Source organism: Sus scrofa, chromosome 13 (genome assembly GCF_000003025.6).
Source record: "Sus scrofa isolate TJ Tabasco breed Duroc chromosome 13, Sscrofa11.1, whole genome shotgun sequence".
NCBI classification, from domain to species: Eukaryota; Metazoa; Chordata; class Mammalia; order Artiodactyla; family Suidae; genus Sus; species Sus scrofa.
The window spans coordinates 182,133,273-182,151,198 of record NC_010455.5 but is presented as its reverse complement, the minus strand read 5'-3'; the positions used below and the strand labels follow the sequence as shown (position 1 = coordinate 182,151,198).

General features: G+C 45.3%; 1 protein-coding gene across 2 annotated transcripts in view; it reads right to left on the bottom strand.

Annotated features, from left to right (window-relative positions):
* The window catches only part of CXADR (CXADR, Ig-like cell adhesion molecule), a 51,562-nt gene extending 34,779 nt beyond the window's left edge, over positions 1 to 16,783 (bottom strand). The window contains exon 1 of one of the 2 annotated variants that reach the window (XM_013982543.2): positions 15,939 to 16,783. In XM_013982543.2, coding sequence (XP_013837997.1) covers positions 15,939 to 15,981 — 43 coding nt within the window. In that variant the 5' untranslated portion in view covers positions 15,982 to 16,783. Of the gene's footprint in view, positions 1 to 2,247; positions 3,467 to 15,938 lie in introns of those variants that run through there. The other variant, XM_021070833.1, reaches the window with a different exon arrangement.

Below are 17,926 nucleotides of genomic sequence, written 5' to 3'. Positions count from 1 at the left end.
CTGTGGTACAGTAACACAACAGAATACCACACAGCAATGCAATTGAATAAACCCGAGCTACGCAGCAGGAATGATTTTACAAACACAGTAATAAGCAAAAGTTAGACAAAAAACAAACTGTATAATTCCATTTATATAGTGTTAACACGCATCTGTCCTGTTAGAAAACAGGAGACAGAAGGAAGTGACTGCAGGAGTCACGAGGCGACTTCTGAATTGTGGATTATGTTCTATTTCCCAATCTGGGTGAACCACTGCATAATATGTCAGCTTTGTGATAGTGATCTCACCTGTACCCTGATAAATAATGCCCTAAACTGCATGCTTTTCTATGTATGAGTTCATATTTCAAATAAAAGGTTTATCTAAAAATGAATTTTAGGAATTCCCATTGTGGCACAGCAGAAACTAATCCAACTAGGAACCATGAGGTTGTGGATTCGATCCCAGGCCTCGCTGAGTGGGTTAAGGGATCCAGCGTTGCTGTGAGCTGTGGTGTAGGTTGAAGATTCGGCTTGGATCCTGCGTTGCTGTGGCTATAGGGCAGGCCGGCAGTTATAGCTCTGATTTGACCCCTAGCCTGGGAACCTCCATATGCGCCAGATGCGGCCCTAAAAAGCAAAAAAAAAAAAAAGAAAAAGAAATAAAAATAAAAATGAATTTTAAAAGATGGAGTTCTCCGTATGCCAAAGGTACGGCCCTAAAAAGACAAAGACAAGGGAGTTCCCGTCGTGGCTCAGTGGTTAACGAATCCCACTAGGAAACATGAGGTTGCGGGTTCGGTCCCTGGCCTTGCTCAGTGAGTTAAGGATCTGGTGTTGCCGTGAGTTGTGGTGTAAGTTGCAGACGCAGCTTGGATCCTGAGTTGCCGTGGCTCTGGCGCAGGCCGGCAGCTACAGCTCCGATTAGACCCCTAGCCTGGGAACCTCCATATGCCGTGAGAGCAGCCTGAGAAATGGCCAAAAAAAAAAAAAAAAAAAAAAAAAAAAACTAGCCAAATTGGGCAATAAGAACAGTCTCCCCAATGCACACAAGCTATGCCCCACAGTCTACAAGCACAGAAACCAGCCTGCAGATTGATCCACATCAGGGATGGGAGCTAAAATATGACCATGGAAGCAGCTAAGAGTAGCGAAGAAATTCTGGTTTTAAAGTAACCAGAAGACCAGAAGTGGAGTGGAAGGAGGGAAAGGCGCAAGATATCACTGACAGCAAGAAGGTGTGAGAAAGCTGGGAAACAATGACAAAAGTTCAAGATTTCAGAGAAAGAACTAAGTATAAGGAAAGGGCTACCTAAGTAAAATGGAGAGAAAATCAGTGTATTTGAGAGGTCAAGGAACTGTGGTCCAACAATGTTAGAAAAGTGCATTGCAGAAGGAAAATCCTAAAATGCCAAGACAATGTTGTTACCGGGGTGGGGAGGGGGGGAAATGAGGTAAGGCATTTCTTGGTCAAGGTGGAAAGGCAACTGAAGTCTGTCATCGGCAGGGGGCAGGAGTCTCAAGGGCCGAAGGGTTAGTACCCAAGGGGAAGGGGAAGATGGTGGGGAGAAGCCAGGGCGTCCCCAAGAGCATGATCAGAACACTGTACAGCTTTCACATCACATAGCACATCTGCCAGGATCCGTATTCTGCTCTGCTGAGTATCTGAGAACGAACAGAGAGTAAGTGCCAGACTCCCTCCTCCAGGCTAAAACTTGCCAAGGGCACTGAAACGGTGTCTTCCTAATGTCTCCTGAAGCACCTATTACAACGCCTTGCCCACGTATACGTATTATATTGACCTGCCCCCCCCCCAAAACTTTTCCCACAGGGACTGAGGTTCTGTTTGAGAAATTTTTTTTTTAATTTATATTTTATTGGTATTTCCCCCAACGCACTTTTTTTTCCCCCACTGTACAGCATGGGGACCCAGTTACACATACATGTATACATAATTTTTCCCCCATTGTCGTGCTTCGTTGTAAGTATCTAGACATAGTTCTCAGTGCTACACGGCAGGATCTCATTGTTAATCCATTCCAAGAGCAAGAGTTTGCCTCCGTTAACCTCAAGCTCCCAATCCCTCCCCCTCCCTTCCCCTCCCCCTGTTTGAGAAATTTAATATATAACTTACAAGTCAGGTACTGGGAAAGTATATAGTGTAAAACCAAATGGAAGAGTTAAGGCTGTGAACTTGCACGTAGATTTTCCGTATCTGCTGACTCGGATTGTGACCCTCCCTCCCCTCAGGCACAGACACACTCACCTCAGGAAAGCATCCAAATTTCATTTCTGGTTAAAATTAAGTCTAAGTCTTCTTTCTTTCTTTTTTTCAATCTATGTAGCACATTACCTCCCCTATGTTCTCTAACACAGAGAACGCTAATTTCAGAATTCTCTGGCAAAACATATGCAAATAGGGCATTTTGCATTATGGGTAAAGCAGATTCGTTGCCATGGTGAATATTTTCATCACCTTCACAGAATACTATGTATTGCTCCATTTTAAGAAATCTGCCTTTGCCTCCTTGCTCATGAAAACCTCAGCCTCGCTCCTACTTTGATTAACAGGAAATAGGAAAAGTGCTTGGCAAAAACAACAAAGCAAACTCAAGTCAAGTGTCTTATAAAGATGAAATCACAGAATATAAGAAAGCACAGAGAGCGATACAAGTAAATAATGTTATCTAGTCACAGAAAACCCTGAATAAAGAAAAGGCTGGCGTTCCCGTGGTGGCACAGTGGTTAATGAATCCGACTGGGAACCATGAGGTTGCGGGTTCGATCCCTGCCCTTGCTCAGTGGGTTGACGATCCGGCGTTGCCGTGAGCTGTGATGTGGGTCGCAGACGTGTCTCGGATTCTGCGTTGCTGTGGCTCTGGCGTAGGCTGGCAGCTACAGCTCCGATTAGACCCCTAGCCTGGGAACCTCCATGTGCTGTGGGAGCAGCCCAAGAAATGGCAAAAAGACAAAAAAAAAAAAAGGCTATTTACAATTAAAAAACAGACAAACAAATCCCTTCTGTAAGTATGTCTAACTTGATTGCCTCAATCTTTGCCATTATCTCCCTTTTAATATCCCAAAATGAATTCAAATTTCCCTACCAACCATTACCAGGGACCACTCACTTCTCACTTCCTATCTCTCCATAAATGCATTTATTTTCCTCATAGGCAGGTTAAAAATATTATTTTTTGTCCTTATATGTCCATATATTTGTTTTTCCTGCCTTATACCTAAAATGTAAATGCATATATTGGAGTTCCCATCGTGGCTCAGTGGTTAACGAATCCGACTAGGAACCATGAGGTTGCAGATTCGATCCCTGGCCTTGCTCAGTGGGTTAAGGATCCAGTGTTGCCATGAGCTGTGGTGTAGGTTGCAGACTTGGCTCGGATTCTGAGTTGCTGTGGCTCTGGTGTAGGCTAGTGGGTACAGCTCCAATTTGACCCCTAGCCTGGGAACCTCCATATGCCGCAGGAGCGGCCCTAGAAATGGCAAAAAGACAACAACAACAATAAAAAAAAAAAAAAAGAAAAAAAGAAGGAAGGAAGAAAGAAAAAGTAACTTATTTAACTTGCTGCCAACAGGAATACTATGTGATACAAATAGGTAAAAATCTCCTGAGAGGAATTCCAAAGATACTTTCCATTTGACAAAGTTGTTTTGATGGCACACCACACCCATGCTTTCACAGTTCTGTTCTGTGGAACTTATGGTGGAAGGTAACTGGAACTCAAGCTCCAAGTTCAGGACCTGTGCTGACCAATAGGGTATCTGCTAGCCAAAAAACAGCTACTGAGCACGTGAAATGGGGCTACTGCAAACTGAGATGTGCAGTAGGGTAAAATACTGACCAGATTTTGAAGGCTTGGTATGAAAAAAAATTTTAATCTTATTGATGTTCAATTTGACCACATATGGAATATTTTGCATATACTGGGTTAAACAAAATACATTCAAATTAATTTAACCTTTTCCTCTTCCCTTTTATAGAGGACCACCAAAAAATTTTAAATGACATATGTGGCTTGCATTATATTCCTACTAGGACAGCACCGTCTGGACCAATGCCATAATTTACTGGACTTAGGCCTGAGTTTTATGACTTGATTCCTATAAATAAAAATAGAATGTGTCCTTCCTACCTGTAGGCTGTCAGAAGAGTGGAATCAAATGAGATGCGTGTGAAACGGTCCTGTAACAGGGCAAGATCACTTTTCTACAACCAGCTCATTCTAAAAGTATCAGATTTCACATTATACAACCAAGTAGGCTAAAGAATCTTCTCAATTCTTACTGTAGAACTATCCAGGGCACAAAACACTTGAAAGTTTTTTGTCTGGTCCATTAAGAAAACCCCCATGGGAACTGTCTGGTATTCTAGGGTTCAAAGCACTCTTCACAGGGCAATCTGAGAGACTGAGGAGGGTCAGATAGAGTCACTCTAACAATTCAACAAAGATGGGGCTCAACACACTTGATTTCACTGTATCTGCCTATTCTTTGAGATTCCTTGAGAGCATTTTTATCTGTGCAGACAAACCATCCTTCCTTTGGAGAAACCTATAAAACTCACAAAGAACACATAGCTACGCTGTGAGAAAGTTAAAAACAAGCATGATTAGTTTTTGAAATCTAAACAGTTTTATTTCTTAGAAGTAAATGAAGGAGTTCCCGTTGTGGCTCAGCGGAAACAAATCTGACTAGTATCCATAATGACTCAGGTACGATCCCTGGCCTCACTCAGTGGGTTAAGGATCCAGCGTTGCAGTGAGCTGTGGTGTAGGTCACAGAAAAGGGTCAGATCCTGTGCTGCTGTGGCTGTGGTGTAGGCCGGCAACTGTAGCTCCAATTCAACCCCTAGCCCGAGAACTTTCACATGCCACACCTGCAGCCCTAAAAAGAAGGGGAAAAAAAAAAAGTAAATAAAATCAGTTAAGTCCCATTCCAACTTAAACAATATCTTTGAAAAAATGAACATGACTTAATAGTCTCCAAAGAAATCTGCATTGTCTCAGTCTGTATAAAAACATTGATTAATCTACTAATCCTTTTTTCTTGTGAACTATCGAAGAACAAACTGAACCATGCCAGTGATTTCCCACCTACCCTAAAAGCATACTACCTCTCTCTCTTATCCTACACCTTCCCTTTGTCAAGAGAGCAGGCAATAGTCTTTTCTTCTTCTAGCACCCTGCCAATTAAAATAAATTGCAAACACTGCTGAGTCAAACTAAGGCCTTTAAGGCTTAAACTTTAATTGGCTAACTCATTATTAGAAACCAGGAAGGGTGAGTCACTGAGGGGAGGGAAAGCCTACAGAAAAGACCAGAGGCAAAACACAAAAGGGATCAAATCCCTTTAAGTCACCATTTTGCGACTGAGTACAAAAACATTTTCAACTTCCTTCCCGTTTTCATGTACACGGAGATAGTAATGGATTCAACAAATGAACAAATTGCAAAGAATACCAATAATAGAGCCCTAAGAGATCACCAAACCAAGAACGACCAGCTTCTAGAACAGATCACTCCACTGTGCCAAGGTGACATTCTCCCATCCCCCTCTCACTCCGCCAGTTGTTTTCAGTCCCTCGGAGAAATAAGTAGAGAATAAAGCAAGGGGCCAGAGCCAGGCAAAGTTACTGCTCTTTACTTCTCTGTAGCATCACACTCTTAACAGAAACCAATCTAATTCCAAAACCAATGAATTATTCCTGAACATTAGTTTTGTTTTCTTTTTTCTTTGTTTTTTTAGGGCCGCACCCATGGCATATGGAAGTTCCCAGGCTAGGGGTCGAATCAGAGCTGCTGTAGCCAACTGCCTACGCCACAGACATAGCAATGCTAGATTGGAACTATCTCTGCGACTTACTCCATAGCTCATGGCAACGCCGGATCCTTAATCCACTGAGCGAGGCCAGGAAACGAACCTGAATCCTCATGGATGCTAGTCAAATTTGTTTCTGCTGAGCCATGACAGGAACTCCAAGATTTGTTTTCTTTGAAAATGCAAGGTAGGAGTTCCCTTCATGGCTCAGCAGTTAACGAACCCAACTAGGATCCATGAGGATGAGGGTTCCATCTCTGTCCTTGCTCAGTGGGTTAAGGATCCGGCACTGCCGTGAGCTGTGGTGTATGTACATCAAGGATGGGGCTCGGATCCCTTGTTGCTGTGGCTGTGGCTGGCAGGTGTAGCTCTGATTCGACCACTAGCCTGGGAATTTCTATATGCTGAGGGTGTGGCCCTAAAAAGCAAATAAATAAAACAGATGCAAGATACTGTACAGTGGAAACTGGCACAACAGTGTAAATCAACTATATTTTAATTAAAAGATACAAGGCAGGTGAAAGACAGTAAGACAAAGCCATAGGCTCATTTTTTTAGATAATTTTAGATTACTTTTCAGGTGACTTTAATAATAATTATTAAATTATTTTAAAGTTCACACCCATTATTTGCTGGCCACCAAAAGAAGCAAATCAAAACTCCCAGTCTCAAGTCTCGCCTTAATTTAGTTACACCTGATAAAGATTTCGTATGATAGAGGAAAGGCGGAAATGAAGGGAGTGGGGAGAACAGGCAGCAAACAGGAGATTAAAATGAGCCTGGAGTTGTGATACAAATCCACTCCAACACTGAACACAGGCCAGAGCTGACACACAAAGCTAGCCTGGCAGGACACTAAGCCCAGCCCTGCTCACCTCTTCAACCATATAGCTATTCTTGGTCTTCAAATGCTCTTTCCCCTCCAAGTCTTTTCTCAAGCCAATAAACAAATCCCTGCCTGGCACATCTTTCCCCTCCCCATTTATTCACTCACTTAATGAGAGGCTAATTATGAAGATATTTCAATCATCTTAAGAGATGATGGTGAATACCTCAGTGGATTAAGAATCCAACTGCAGCGGCTCAGGTCACCGCAAAGGTGCAGTGGGTTAAAGGATCCAGTATTGCTGCAGCTAATATGGCTCAGATTCTATCCAGGAACTTCCATATACTTCCAGTGTGGCCATAAAATTAAAAAAAAAAAAAAAAAAAAAAAAAAAAGAGGAGTTCCCGGTGTGGTGCAGTGGAAAACAAATCCGACTAGGAACCATGAGGTTTCGGGGTTTGATCCCTGGCCTCGCTCAATGGGTTAAGGATTCAGTATTGCCATGAGCTGTGGTGTAGGTTGCAGACGCCTCTCAGATCCGGCGTGGCTGTGGCTCAGGCTGGCAGCTACAGCTCCAATTAGACCCCTAGCTTGGGAATCTCCATATGCCACAGGTGCAGCCTTGAAAAGACAAAAGCCAAAAAGAAGAGACAGAGAGATGATGGTATTAACTTGAACAATGAATTGTGACTGGAGGGATACAAGTCGATGTAAGCTGGTGAGAATAGGAAAAGTCAAGTAAGGTACCCAGATTTCTGCCTGGGCATTTCGGTGGCTGAAAATGCCATTTAATGTTAGATGGAGCAGTGATGTGGAGACAAGTTCAATTGGTGGTGCCTGGAGGGAGTCTAAGCAGAGCTGTCAAGTGAGTGATTTGACATTATGGGCAAAGTGTTGGGAAAATGAGACTAGAAACAGACTGTAAGGACATAAATGGCAACTGAAGCCAGAAACAAGTACTGGGAGGAAAAGTGGGCACACAAAGGAAAATGAGCAGCTCAAGAGGGAAAGAGAGTAGTCAATAGAGCCATTTTTGTGAGACATTTAAAAGGTTAAAGGTGAGACATATTAAAGGTGTGACATGTCCACTGGATGCAGTCAAGGTGGCCACCACAGTTTAATAGGAGTAGAGAGAAGTGAAAAGATTGCAAAGGGTGGAAGAATGCGTGGACATGAAGGAAAATAATGGAGTTAGCAAATGCAGGCAACTCCTTTTAAGAAATCTGGTGGAGGAAGAGGAGAGACAGGACAGTGCTGAAGGAGGGATAAAAGGGCTGAAGACATGTCAGGAAGGATACTCAAGTTTTAAGCTTTTTTAAGTTGATGATATCCCTATATAAGAGATGGGATAGGAGAGTGACACTCCTGGGAAAGGTTTCAGAGTCCAGGAATGAGTGTAAAGAGGAATACATTGTTTTAAGGAAGAATGATTTTTGGGGGGGGGGGAGGGGGGTCTTTTTGCCTTTTCTAGGGCCACTCCCACAGCATATGGAGATTCCCAGCTAGGGGTCTAATCGGAGCTGTAGCCGCCGGCCTATGCCAGAGCCACAGCAACGCAGAATCCAAGCCGAGTCTGAAATCTACACCACAACTCACAGCAACGCCGGATCCTTAACCCACTGAGCAAGGCCAGGGATCTAACCCGCAACCTCATGGTTCCTAGTCAGATTCACTAACCACTGAGTCACGATGGGAACTCCATGGAAGAATGATTATGTGAACAAGGTTCTAAAACTGGATAGTTAGAGTTACAGACAAACAAGGACCTACTGTATAGCAAGGGGAACTATAGTCAGTATCTTATAATAACCTATAATGGAAAGGAATGTGAAAAAATATACATACAGAGAGAACTAAATCACTGCTATACACCTGAAATATGATATATCAATTAACCTTCAGTAAACACACACACACACATTAGTTCTTATCTGCTGGCTTCTACCTTCTCCCCTGGAATTACTGCAACACACAGTGCTAAACAAATTTCAAGTGCAAAGTACACTTTTCATTCTCTACTTACCTGATGCCTACTCCTCAATCTATTAAAATCTAGCTTTACTCTCAATACGGGAACTGTCCTAAGTCTGAAATCAATAACCTCCTGAATGGGAGTTCCCACTGGGGCTCAGTGGGTTAAGACTGACGCAAGTTCAATCCCTGGCCCCACTCAGTGGAGCCAGTGTTACCACAAGCTGCAGCATAGATTGCAGATGCAGCTTGGGTCTGTGTTGTGGTGGCTGTGGCATAGGCCTGCAACTGCAGCTTTGATTCATCCCCTGGCCCAGGGAACTTCCATTTGCTGCAGGTGCAGCCATGGAAAACAAAACAAAAAAACCCCTGCCGAATGTTCTCAACAATCTCCTCATGTAAGACCACTGGCCTCATTGCTTCATCACTTTGTGGAACACTCTGATCCTCTAGTCCTCCTACAGTCCCTATCACTCCTTACTGCTCCCAGGCTCCTCACCTCCTGCCTACTTATTGGATGTTGATATTCCCTAGCACATCGCACCTTCTCTTCTGGTCCTACCTGCTGTTCCTGGTTAAACTTACACAGATGCCACCTATCAGCAGGGATTCTCAATTCCGTATCACCCATCCTTGCCTCTCTCCTGAGATCCCATCCTTGGCTTAAGTCTTCCTACTGGATATCTTTTACCTCCATCTCCCCTCAGGCACTGCAAATACAATCTGTTCAAACTTAAGCTCACTGTCATCTTCCTAAAACCTGCTTCTTCTCTTTTCTTTATGCCCTGTAGGTTAGTGACATAATTACTCACTCAAGCCAGAACTCTTACTGCTTCCAACTTCTTCTTGCCATTCAACCAACCAGATACCAGGTCCCACAACTTTCCTGATCAAAGAGGAAGCCCAGCACCACTCTGCTGTACTTTGACAGGGACTGCTTGTGTCCAGATCACCCCAGATGGATTCCTGTGTTAGCTCTATTGGTTCCACCTGCCTCCAGAACTGAGGCAGAGATCTGCACCACTCAAGAGAATAAGCCTTATTATAAGTGTATAACCTCACTTCTTTAACCCCTTCACAAGCTTCTTAATGTCACTCTTGTGGGGGGGGGGGACCAACACCTTACTTCATGGAGATCATCTCTTAAGCTCTTGACAGTCTCTATGTCTTTGCTCACCCAAAGTGTAGTCAGCAGTGACATCATGTGGAACCTGTTAAAATGCAAAATCTCAAGCTCCACACTTCCTTATAATGACTCAAGTGCACATCAAAAAGAGACAGAAGTAAAAAAAAAAAAAAAAAAAAAAAAAAAGAGTTCCCATCGTGGCTGAGCAGAAACAAATCTGACTAGCATCCATGAGGATGTGGGTTCAACCCCCAGCCTCGCCCAGTGGGTTAAGGATCTGGCATTGCCTTGAGCTGTGGTGTAGGTCGCAGACAAGGTTAGGATCTGAAAAGCTGTGGCTGTGGTGTAGGCCAACAGCTACAGCTCTGATTTGACCCCTAGCCTGGGAACCTCCACATGCCTCAAGTGCAGCCCAGAAAGCAAAAACAAAAAAAAAAAAAAAAAAAAAAAAAGAGAGAGAGAGAGAGCGACATTAGTGCTAGTTAGATGTCTTATCTGCCCTGAACACTTCAACTCCCAAGACACACCCTATCTGCTGGGATGTTCTATGGAATCTTTCACAGTCTGCAAAATCTTGTGCTAACCACTGCAGGGGCATCTAGCACAGGCACAGTAGACAGCTGGCCATAAATATTTGAATGACTGGATCATTTTATCAATTGGTTAATGCTAAGTTCAGTTGAGGGCCGGCAGAGTCTGAGGTATGCAAGTGCATTTATGTGGAATGCTGTGTTAGGCAGTTGGAAATAGTGGCCCACAATTCAAGGGAGAGCTAAGATGACAACATTTTAAGTCACTAGCAACCACTTGGAGATTACAGTGATGGGTAGATGAAGTCACCTGGGTTTAAGGCAAAGCTGGAAAAAAGGACTATGGGTCAAATCATGGGGAAGGGTGACACTTAAGGGACCATTATAGAAGGCAGCAAAGGGCAGGTTAACAGAGTGGGTAAGAACCGAAATGGGTGTCAAGGAGCTCCAAAAAAATAAATGGACTTGGCATGAGGTTACTGATACCTTTGGCAGCTGAAGCAGGGGGGTGGGACAGAATAATGCAGTCAGAGATAAAACAGAGGCTTAACTTCTTTAGGCTAACAATGGAATGAAATAAGGCTAGTGGATTAATCACCAGCAGAGGACCATCTTTACTGGACAAAGGGGAGAGAAAGGGATGGAACTCATTCGAGCTCTATCATATACATAGGCCTGGCAGCAGAGAGGCTGAAAGCGTTACATCACGCGACATTTGCTCAACACGTGCTATCTGCCAAGTGCCACAAGCTAACATTGCCACTGTAACAATGAACACAGGTAGTGTCCCTGCTCTCTGATCTAGTGCAGTGAGACATAATGGGTAATTTTATGGAAACCCCACAATAGCTAGGGTAAGGAGCTAATGTAGGGTGGGGTTTGCCGTGAAGAAGCAACTTTGTGCTGGTGGTGGTATAATAGGAGAGGCATATGGAGAGGATAAAATTCACATCTAATAATCTTCATTTATTATTCCAGGTAAAGCAGGAGTTCCCGTCGTAGCTCAGTGGTTAACGAATCCGACTAGGAACCATGAGGTTGCAGGTTCGGTCCCTGCCCTTGCTCAGTGGGTTAACGATCTGGCGTTGCCGAGAGCTGTGGTGTAGGTTGCAGACGCGGCTCGGATCCCGCGTTGCTGTGGCTCTGGCGTAGGCTGGTGGCTACAGCTCCGATTTGACCCCTAGCCTGGGAACCTCCATATGCCGCAGGAGAGGCCCAAGAAATAGCAAAAAAGACAAAAAAAAAAAAAAAAGAAAAAGAAAAAATCATTCCAGGTAAAGCAGAACAATACACTTAGGGAGTTCCTATTGTAGGGAAGCAGAAACAAATCCGACTAGTATCCACAAGGATGCAGATTCGATCCCTGGCCTCTCTCAGTGGGTTGGGGACCCAGCATTACTGTGATGGTGTAGGTCAGACACAGCTTGGATCCTGTGTTGCTGTGGCTGTGGTGTAGGCTGGCTGCTGTAGCTCTGATTCAACCCCTAGCCTTGGAACTTCCATATGCTGCGGGTGTGGCCCTAAAAAGCATAAATAGGAGTTCCCTTCGTGGCTCAGCAATTAATGAACCTGACTAGTATCCACGAGGATGTGGGTTCAGATCCCTGGCCTCGCTCAATGGGGTAAGGATCTGGTGTTGCCATGAGCCGTGGTATAGGTCACAGATGTGGCTTGGACCCCACGTTGCTGTGGCTGTGCCATAGGCTGGCAGCTGTAGCTTCTGATTTGACCCCTAGCCTGGGAACATCCATACACTGCGGGTGTGGCCTCAAAAAGTAAAAAAATCATCATCATAATTAAATAAACAAACAATAAAGACCTCTAGTGGGATCCCTGTCCTTGACACAACTGAGGCACACAAAGAGGACAGGGGCCTGCCACCACTAAAACAGCTAACAAGTGGTCGGGAGACCAGAATTACTTTTTTTAGTTTCACTCATGTTGACAATGTGAAAAGCAGCAGAACCCCAAACTTTAACACTGTCACCCCTAGGTGCTACTGCTGGGTCATGGGCCACATTAGCTTACAACACCAGTCTAAGTCTGAATCCTCGTGTTCTCAGAGTGCCTGAAAATATTCAACTAAGATCAAGAAATAAATATAACAAGTCAACAAATAACAAATGCTGGAGAGGGTGTGGAGAAAAGTAAAGCCTCCTACACTATTGCTGGGAACATAAACTGGTACAACCACTCTGGAAAACAGTAGGGAGGTACCTCAGAAAACTAAATATAGAACTATCATATGATCCAGCAATCCCACTACTGGGCATATATCCAAACAAAACTTTCATTGGAAAAGACTCATGCATCCTTATGTTCACTGCAGCACTACTCACAATAGCCAAGACATGGAAATAACCTAAATGTCTATTGACAGATGAATGGATCAAGAAGATGTGGTATATACACACAATGGAATACTACTCATTCATAAAAAAGAACAAAATGCGAGTTGCACCAACATGGATGGAACTAGAGACTCTCATACTAAGTGAAGTAAGTCAGAAAGAGAAAAACAAATACCATGTGATATCACTTACATCTGGAAGCTATATACGGCACAAATGAACCTTTCTGCAGAAAAGAAACAAACTCATGGACTTGGAGAAGAGACTTGTTGCTGAGGGGGAGGGACTGGGATGGATTAGGAGTTTGGGGTTAGTAGATGCAAACGATTGCACTTGGAGTGGATAAGCAATAAGATCCCGCTGATTAGCACAAGGAACTATATCTTGTCACTTGTGATGGAACACGATGGAGGATAGTGTGAGAAAAAGAATGTATATATATATACATATATGTATGTGTATAACTGGGTCACTTTGCTGTACAGCAGAAATTGACAGAATAATGTAAATCGACTACAATAGAAATAATAAAAACCTCAAAAAATTTTTTAAATAAAAATAAAGGGCTAATAATAAGAGCCTTCAGTTCTTGGCACACAGTCAAACCAACAGCAGGTTCATAATAAATGACAGATTAACCAGTGATACAAATTTAGGATGTTGATTAGAGGTAATCAAAGAAGACAGTGGCTGCTCTAGAGGCAGAACAGCACAGCAATGATAAGAAGAAGGGGATTCAGGAGGAAATGTGTGACCTGGGCAAGTTACATAACCACTTTGTGCCTCAGTTTTCCCACTTGCACAGCAGGGATCATTACAGAACATACCATCTAGGGTTACCAGGTCCATTAAATGAGTATATGTAAAGCCCTTAGAACAGTGCCTGGCATTTAATAAACTGCTTTACTTTTACTACTGCTACTGCTCCATCACCACTGCCACCACTATTACTGATGGTATGACTTGCTACTAAATAGGCAATAAAAATGCATCAAAAAGAATTCTGTCAGGGTTCCAATTGTACAATCAATCATGTTATCACTCAAAACTGAGTTCATGGCAATAGACTTCTAAAATATGAAGTATCTTGGAGTTCCCATCAGGGTGCAGCAGAAAAGAATCCGACTAGGAGCCATGAGGTTGTAGGTTAGATCCCTTGCCTCACTCAGTGGGTTAAGGATCCAGCGTTGCCCTGAGCTGTGGTGTAGGTCACTGACGGCAGCTCGGATCTTGCGTTGTTGTGGTGGTGGTGTAGGCCGGTGGCTACAGCTCTGATTAGACTCCTAGCCTGGGAACCTCCATATGCCACAGGTGCGGCCCTAAAAAAAGGACAAAAATAAAATATGAAGTATCTGTAGAAATACTCAAAGCTCCACATCAGTTGCAGTTTTTGAGTTGTTTCCTAATAGTTGTTTACTTGAAGACAATAGTCCTTTAAAGAGATGTTCACCGTACCCAGAAGTACAATTTATAAGCAGGATGACGCTACATGTATCAAAATATTGATTGTGAGATTGAGATTGTGCCTATCAAAGTGAGGCATCCTGAAAAAATTAAATCCAGACAATTATCCTGATATCCCTGGGGGAAAAAAAAAAAATTCCTCTATATGGTTTAGCTTCTTCCACTTCTGTTTAGATATAGGCTAAAACATTTTTTTTTCACACAGAGGCCACAATGGTCTCAACTTCTACTTCAGTGTAGCCCTTGACCAAAAAAAAGGTGGGACAGTATCATGTAAAATGTTACTGACCCTTCATCTTTTTTTTTTGTCTTTTTGCCATTTCGTGGGCCGCTCCTGCGGCATATGGAGGTTCCCAGGCTAGGGGTCGAAGCTGTAGCCGCCAGCCTACACCAGAGCCACAGCAACTCAGGATCTGAGCCATGTCTGCAACCTACACCACAGCTCAAGGCAACTCGGATCCCCAACCCACTGAGCAAGACCAGGGGTCGAACCCGCAACCTCATGGTTCCTAGTCGGATTCGTTAACCACTGAGCCACGACAGGAACTCCCGACCCCTCATCTTTAGGGGAAGCTTTGGAAATTTCAGCCCGGCCTAAATGATATGTATTAAAAAGGTGGAGGTAGTGCTATAGACCCAGATAGAAGATTAGACTTGTTAATAGAATGTTGATCCCAGGAGTAATGCTCACAGCTGTGGCATCCAACAATGGAATTAACATTTCAACAGGAAGCAGAGAGCCAGCCTAATAGAAAGGGCTACTCGACTCCGCTTTAGAGTGCTTAAAAATATCCTACTGGAGGCTACACAAAATGTGCCTCCTAGGGTTCCACCTATGCAATTTTTTTGTTGGTTTAAAGGATTTTGGGGATCTAAAATTCGACAAGTGATTACTTGGACAAAACAAGATCAGTTCTTTTTTAAGCAGTCAATGATTACGCCTTCTACTGGTCCAGGCATTTTTAAAAAGCCTATTTTTCCCTCCCCAGAAAGAGGCAGTCGAATGCGTGTTTGGCGAATCCTTTCGGAATTACCCTGAGCACATCATCCCATCTTATGATCAAAATGAATCAAATCATTACATACTCAAAACCAAGGTTAGTAATTTCTCCTCTGCACTTTACCCAATGGGAGGAGAAATCAATACTGCATTTTTGCAGGAACCTACTTCTGATTTTCCACGGTCTACTTCGTCGAGTTACCGTCTAGTTAACAGCTCATGCCTGGGCTCGCCTCTTCTATGAGATCAAGAATGCTCAAGCTACAGTTCGTTCATCGCCTCTTTCCTAGAGGTAGCCTGGACGATCCAAGGCACTGAAAAGCCCGGTGTCCATTTAATCATGGCGTTTGTAATTCAGCCTCCCCGCTTAGACTGCTCGACACCTGAAAACTCACCGCCCAAGGCTTTTGAAGTCGGCTAACCCTGGACACACTCGACACCACGGCTAAGAGAAAGGGTAAGAGCAAAGAAAGCAAAGCCCGCACCCACCGCAAAGAACAGTCTGGCAGAGACGCCAGGCGCACCCAGCACGCCGCGCCCACCCACCGGCGCCCGGGGAGACTCCCCACCGCCACCCTCAAGCCGGGGCTCGGTCAGCTCGCTCCAACTCCCCCGCACCAGGCACCCCACGCCACCTCAGGGCTCCCTTCCCAGCCGCCCCACCTTCGCAGCTCGCGAGCCCGGCCGCTCAAAATCATCCCAATGCAATTCCGCGCGTACCGCCACGGCTGCCGCAGCCCCCAAATCGCTCCCGCCCCCTCCCCCACGCCTCATTGTTCCCGGGTGACCGCAGGCAGCGAACGCCCCAGGGCTGGCCAGGCAATGAGGACCCGAGGGACCGAATTGCCCCCACTCACCCGCGACTCCACACAGGAGCACGAAGCGCAGCAGAAGCGCCATGGTGGCGGCCCGGCCGTGGGCGACGACTGCAGGTAGGCGGCTCTAAACCCGGTCTCAGTCACCCGGCTCCTCGCGCGCTCCCGACTGGCTGACGGCGGCGGCACCTCGCAGCCTGGTCCCACCCCGCCCTCGCTCGGCAGGTGAAACACGTCACTTCCGGTAGTGGCGAAGCCCCTCGGCGCGCGCGGTCCCCGCCGGGCGCGTGGGGTTGCCACGGCAACCGGGAGCCCCTCACTGGCTGCCCTTGGGGACACTCCCCAGAAAGGAACTCCCGGCCGGCGGAGCTCCCGCGTTGAGGTGCGCCAGCGGCCACTGGCCCCAAGCCTGAACCGGGATCTCCGTCTCAATGCCTTCAGTTAAATCGGGTTTGTGCACGTGGGTCCGGCCAGCTGGTCTCCCCAGAAGACTAAAACTGCGGTAGCGCCCTTGCCTCAAGACATCGCACCGGACCCTGAAGGGCAGCTAAAGCGGGCAGCCGCGTCCGCACTAACCCTCCCCTCCCCTCGGGGTAGTAGGGGTGGGGGCCTCCGGCCAGCCACGCCTCCTACCTCTGGAGCTTTGCTGCTGGGGCGGGCTCTCCCACCTAAGGTTCCAGATAAAGGAAGCCAACTGGGCAGCCCCTCGCATTTGTACCCATCTCGTTGAGACGACTAGGCTGCTGAAGAAGGCTACGGAAGGCTTTTCCGCATCCCCAGTATTGCTTAACCTCCTAAATTGCGGCTATGGAATTGGAAAATACCCGGATTGGGTTTCCTCCTTTGTATTTAAAGGTTATTCCAGCCCTGAAATTGGCCAACAAAGACTAGAGAGCTTGAAAATTGGGGGTTAGCAGGGACGGTTAATGTCCTGGGGCGGGGCGGGGGGGTAGAGCTGGGGGAGTCAGGCAATTGAAGAACTTGAATATGCCAGAATCTTCCTGACTTTTCTGTCACCTGGTGCCCTCCATACTTGTTCTGTCATTTTGCTGCTTATTCTTGGTTGCTCTTTCCAGATAACGTTTATTTATAACTGCTGAGAGACTTTAGTGTTTCCAAGAGTTCCTTATTAGGAGTCAATTAGAGGAGGGAGGCAGTGGATTGGGGTGGGTAAACACTTGCGCTCCGGAATGGGGCAGTAACTGGGCAAGTAACTTCGAAGTAGCACCCACCTCAAAGGTAGCTATGAAGGTTAGATGAGATAATGCACAAAAGAATGCTTGGCACTGTGCCTGGCACATAGTAAGTGCTCAGTAAAGTGGAAGCTAATAAAAAATAATATTGGAAAATTCTTGTTAGTTATTGAACCAGCAAAGAAAATAAACTAGTTATCAAGAAGACCAAAGTTGCCCTACTGCAGTTTAGCCTGGTGGTTTGTAACCCTGCAGATCAGAATTTCTGGAGAAATTATATGAAATGCCAAGACCTCCAGCAATTCTGATTTAATTTGTCTGCAGTAGAATCCTGGCTCATCTCAGGAGAGTCCTGATTACCCTCTAGGAACTATTAGGTAAGAAAACAGGAATTCTATTGGATGTAACTGAAGGGGTTCCCCCTGTGGTGCAAAGGGATCCCGGGTGTTTCTGGCTGGGAGGCAGTTTCCATACTCAGCCCAGCACAATGGGTTAAGGATCCAGCAGCTGTAGTGTAGGTGGCAACTGCAGCTGGAATCTGATCCCTGGCCTGGGAACTCCATATGCCGCCTGGGGCAGTCAAAAAATAAAAATAAAATATTTGGAACTGAAAATTTTGTGCAATGAAATCAGAAAATGTTGGGGTTTTTTGTTTGTTTGTTTGTTTTGTCTTTTTGCCATTTCTTGGGCTGCTCCTGCAGCATATGGAGGTTCCCAGGCTAGGGGTCGAATTGGAGCTGTAGCCACTGGCCTATGCCAGAGCCACACCAACATGGGATCCAAGCCGCGTCTGCAACCTACTCCAGAGCTCACGGCAATGCCGGATCCCTAACCCAC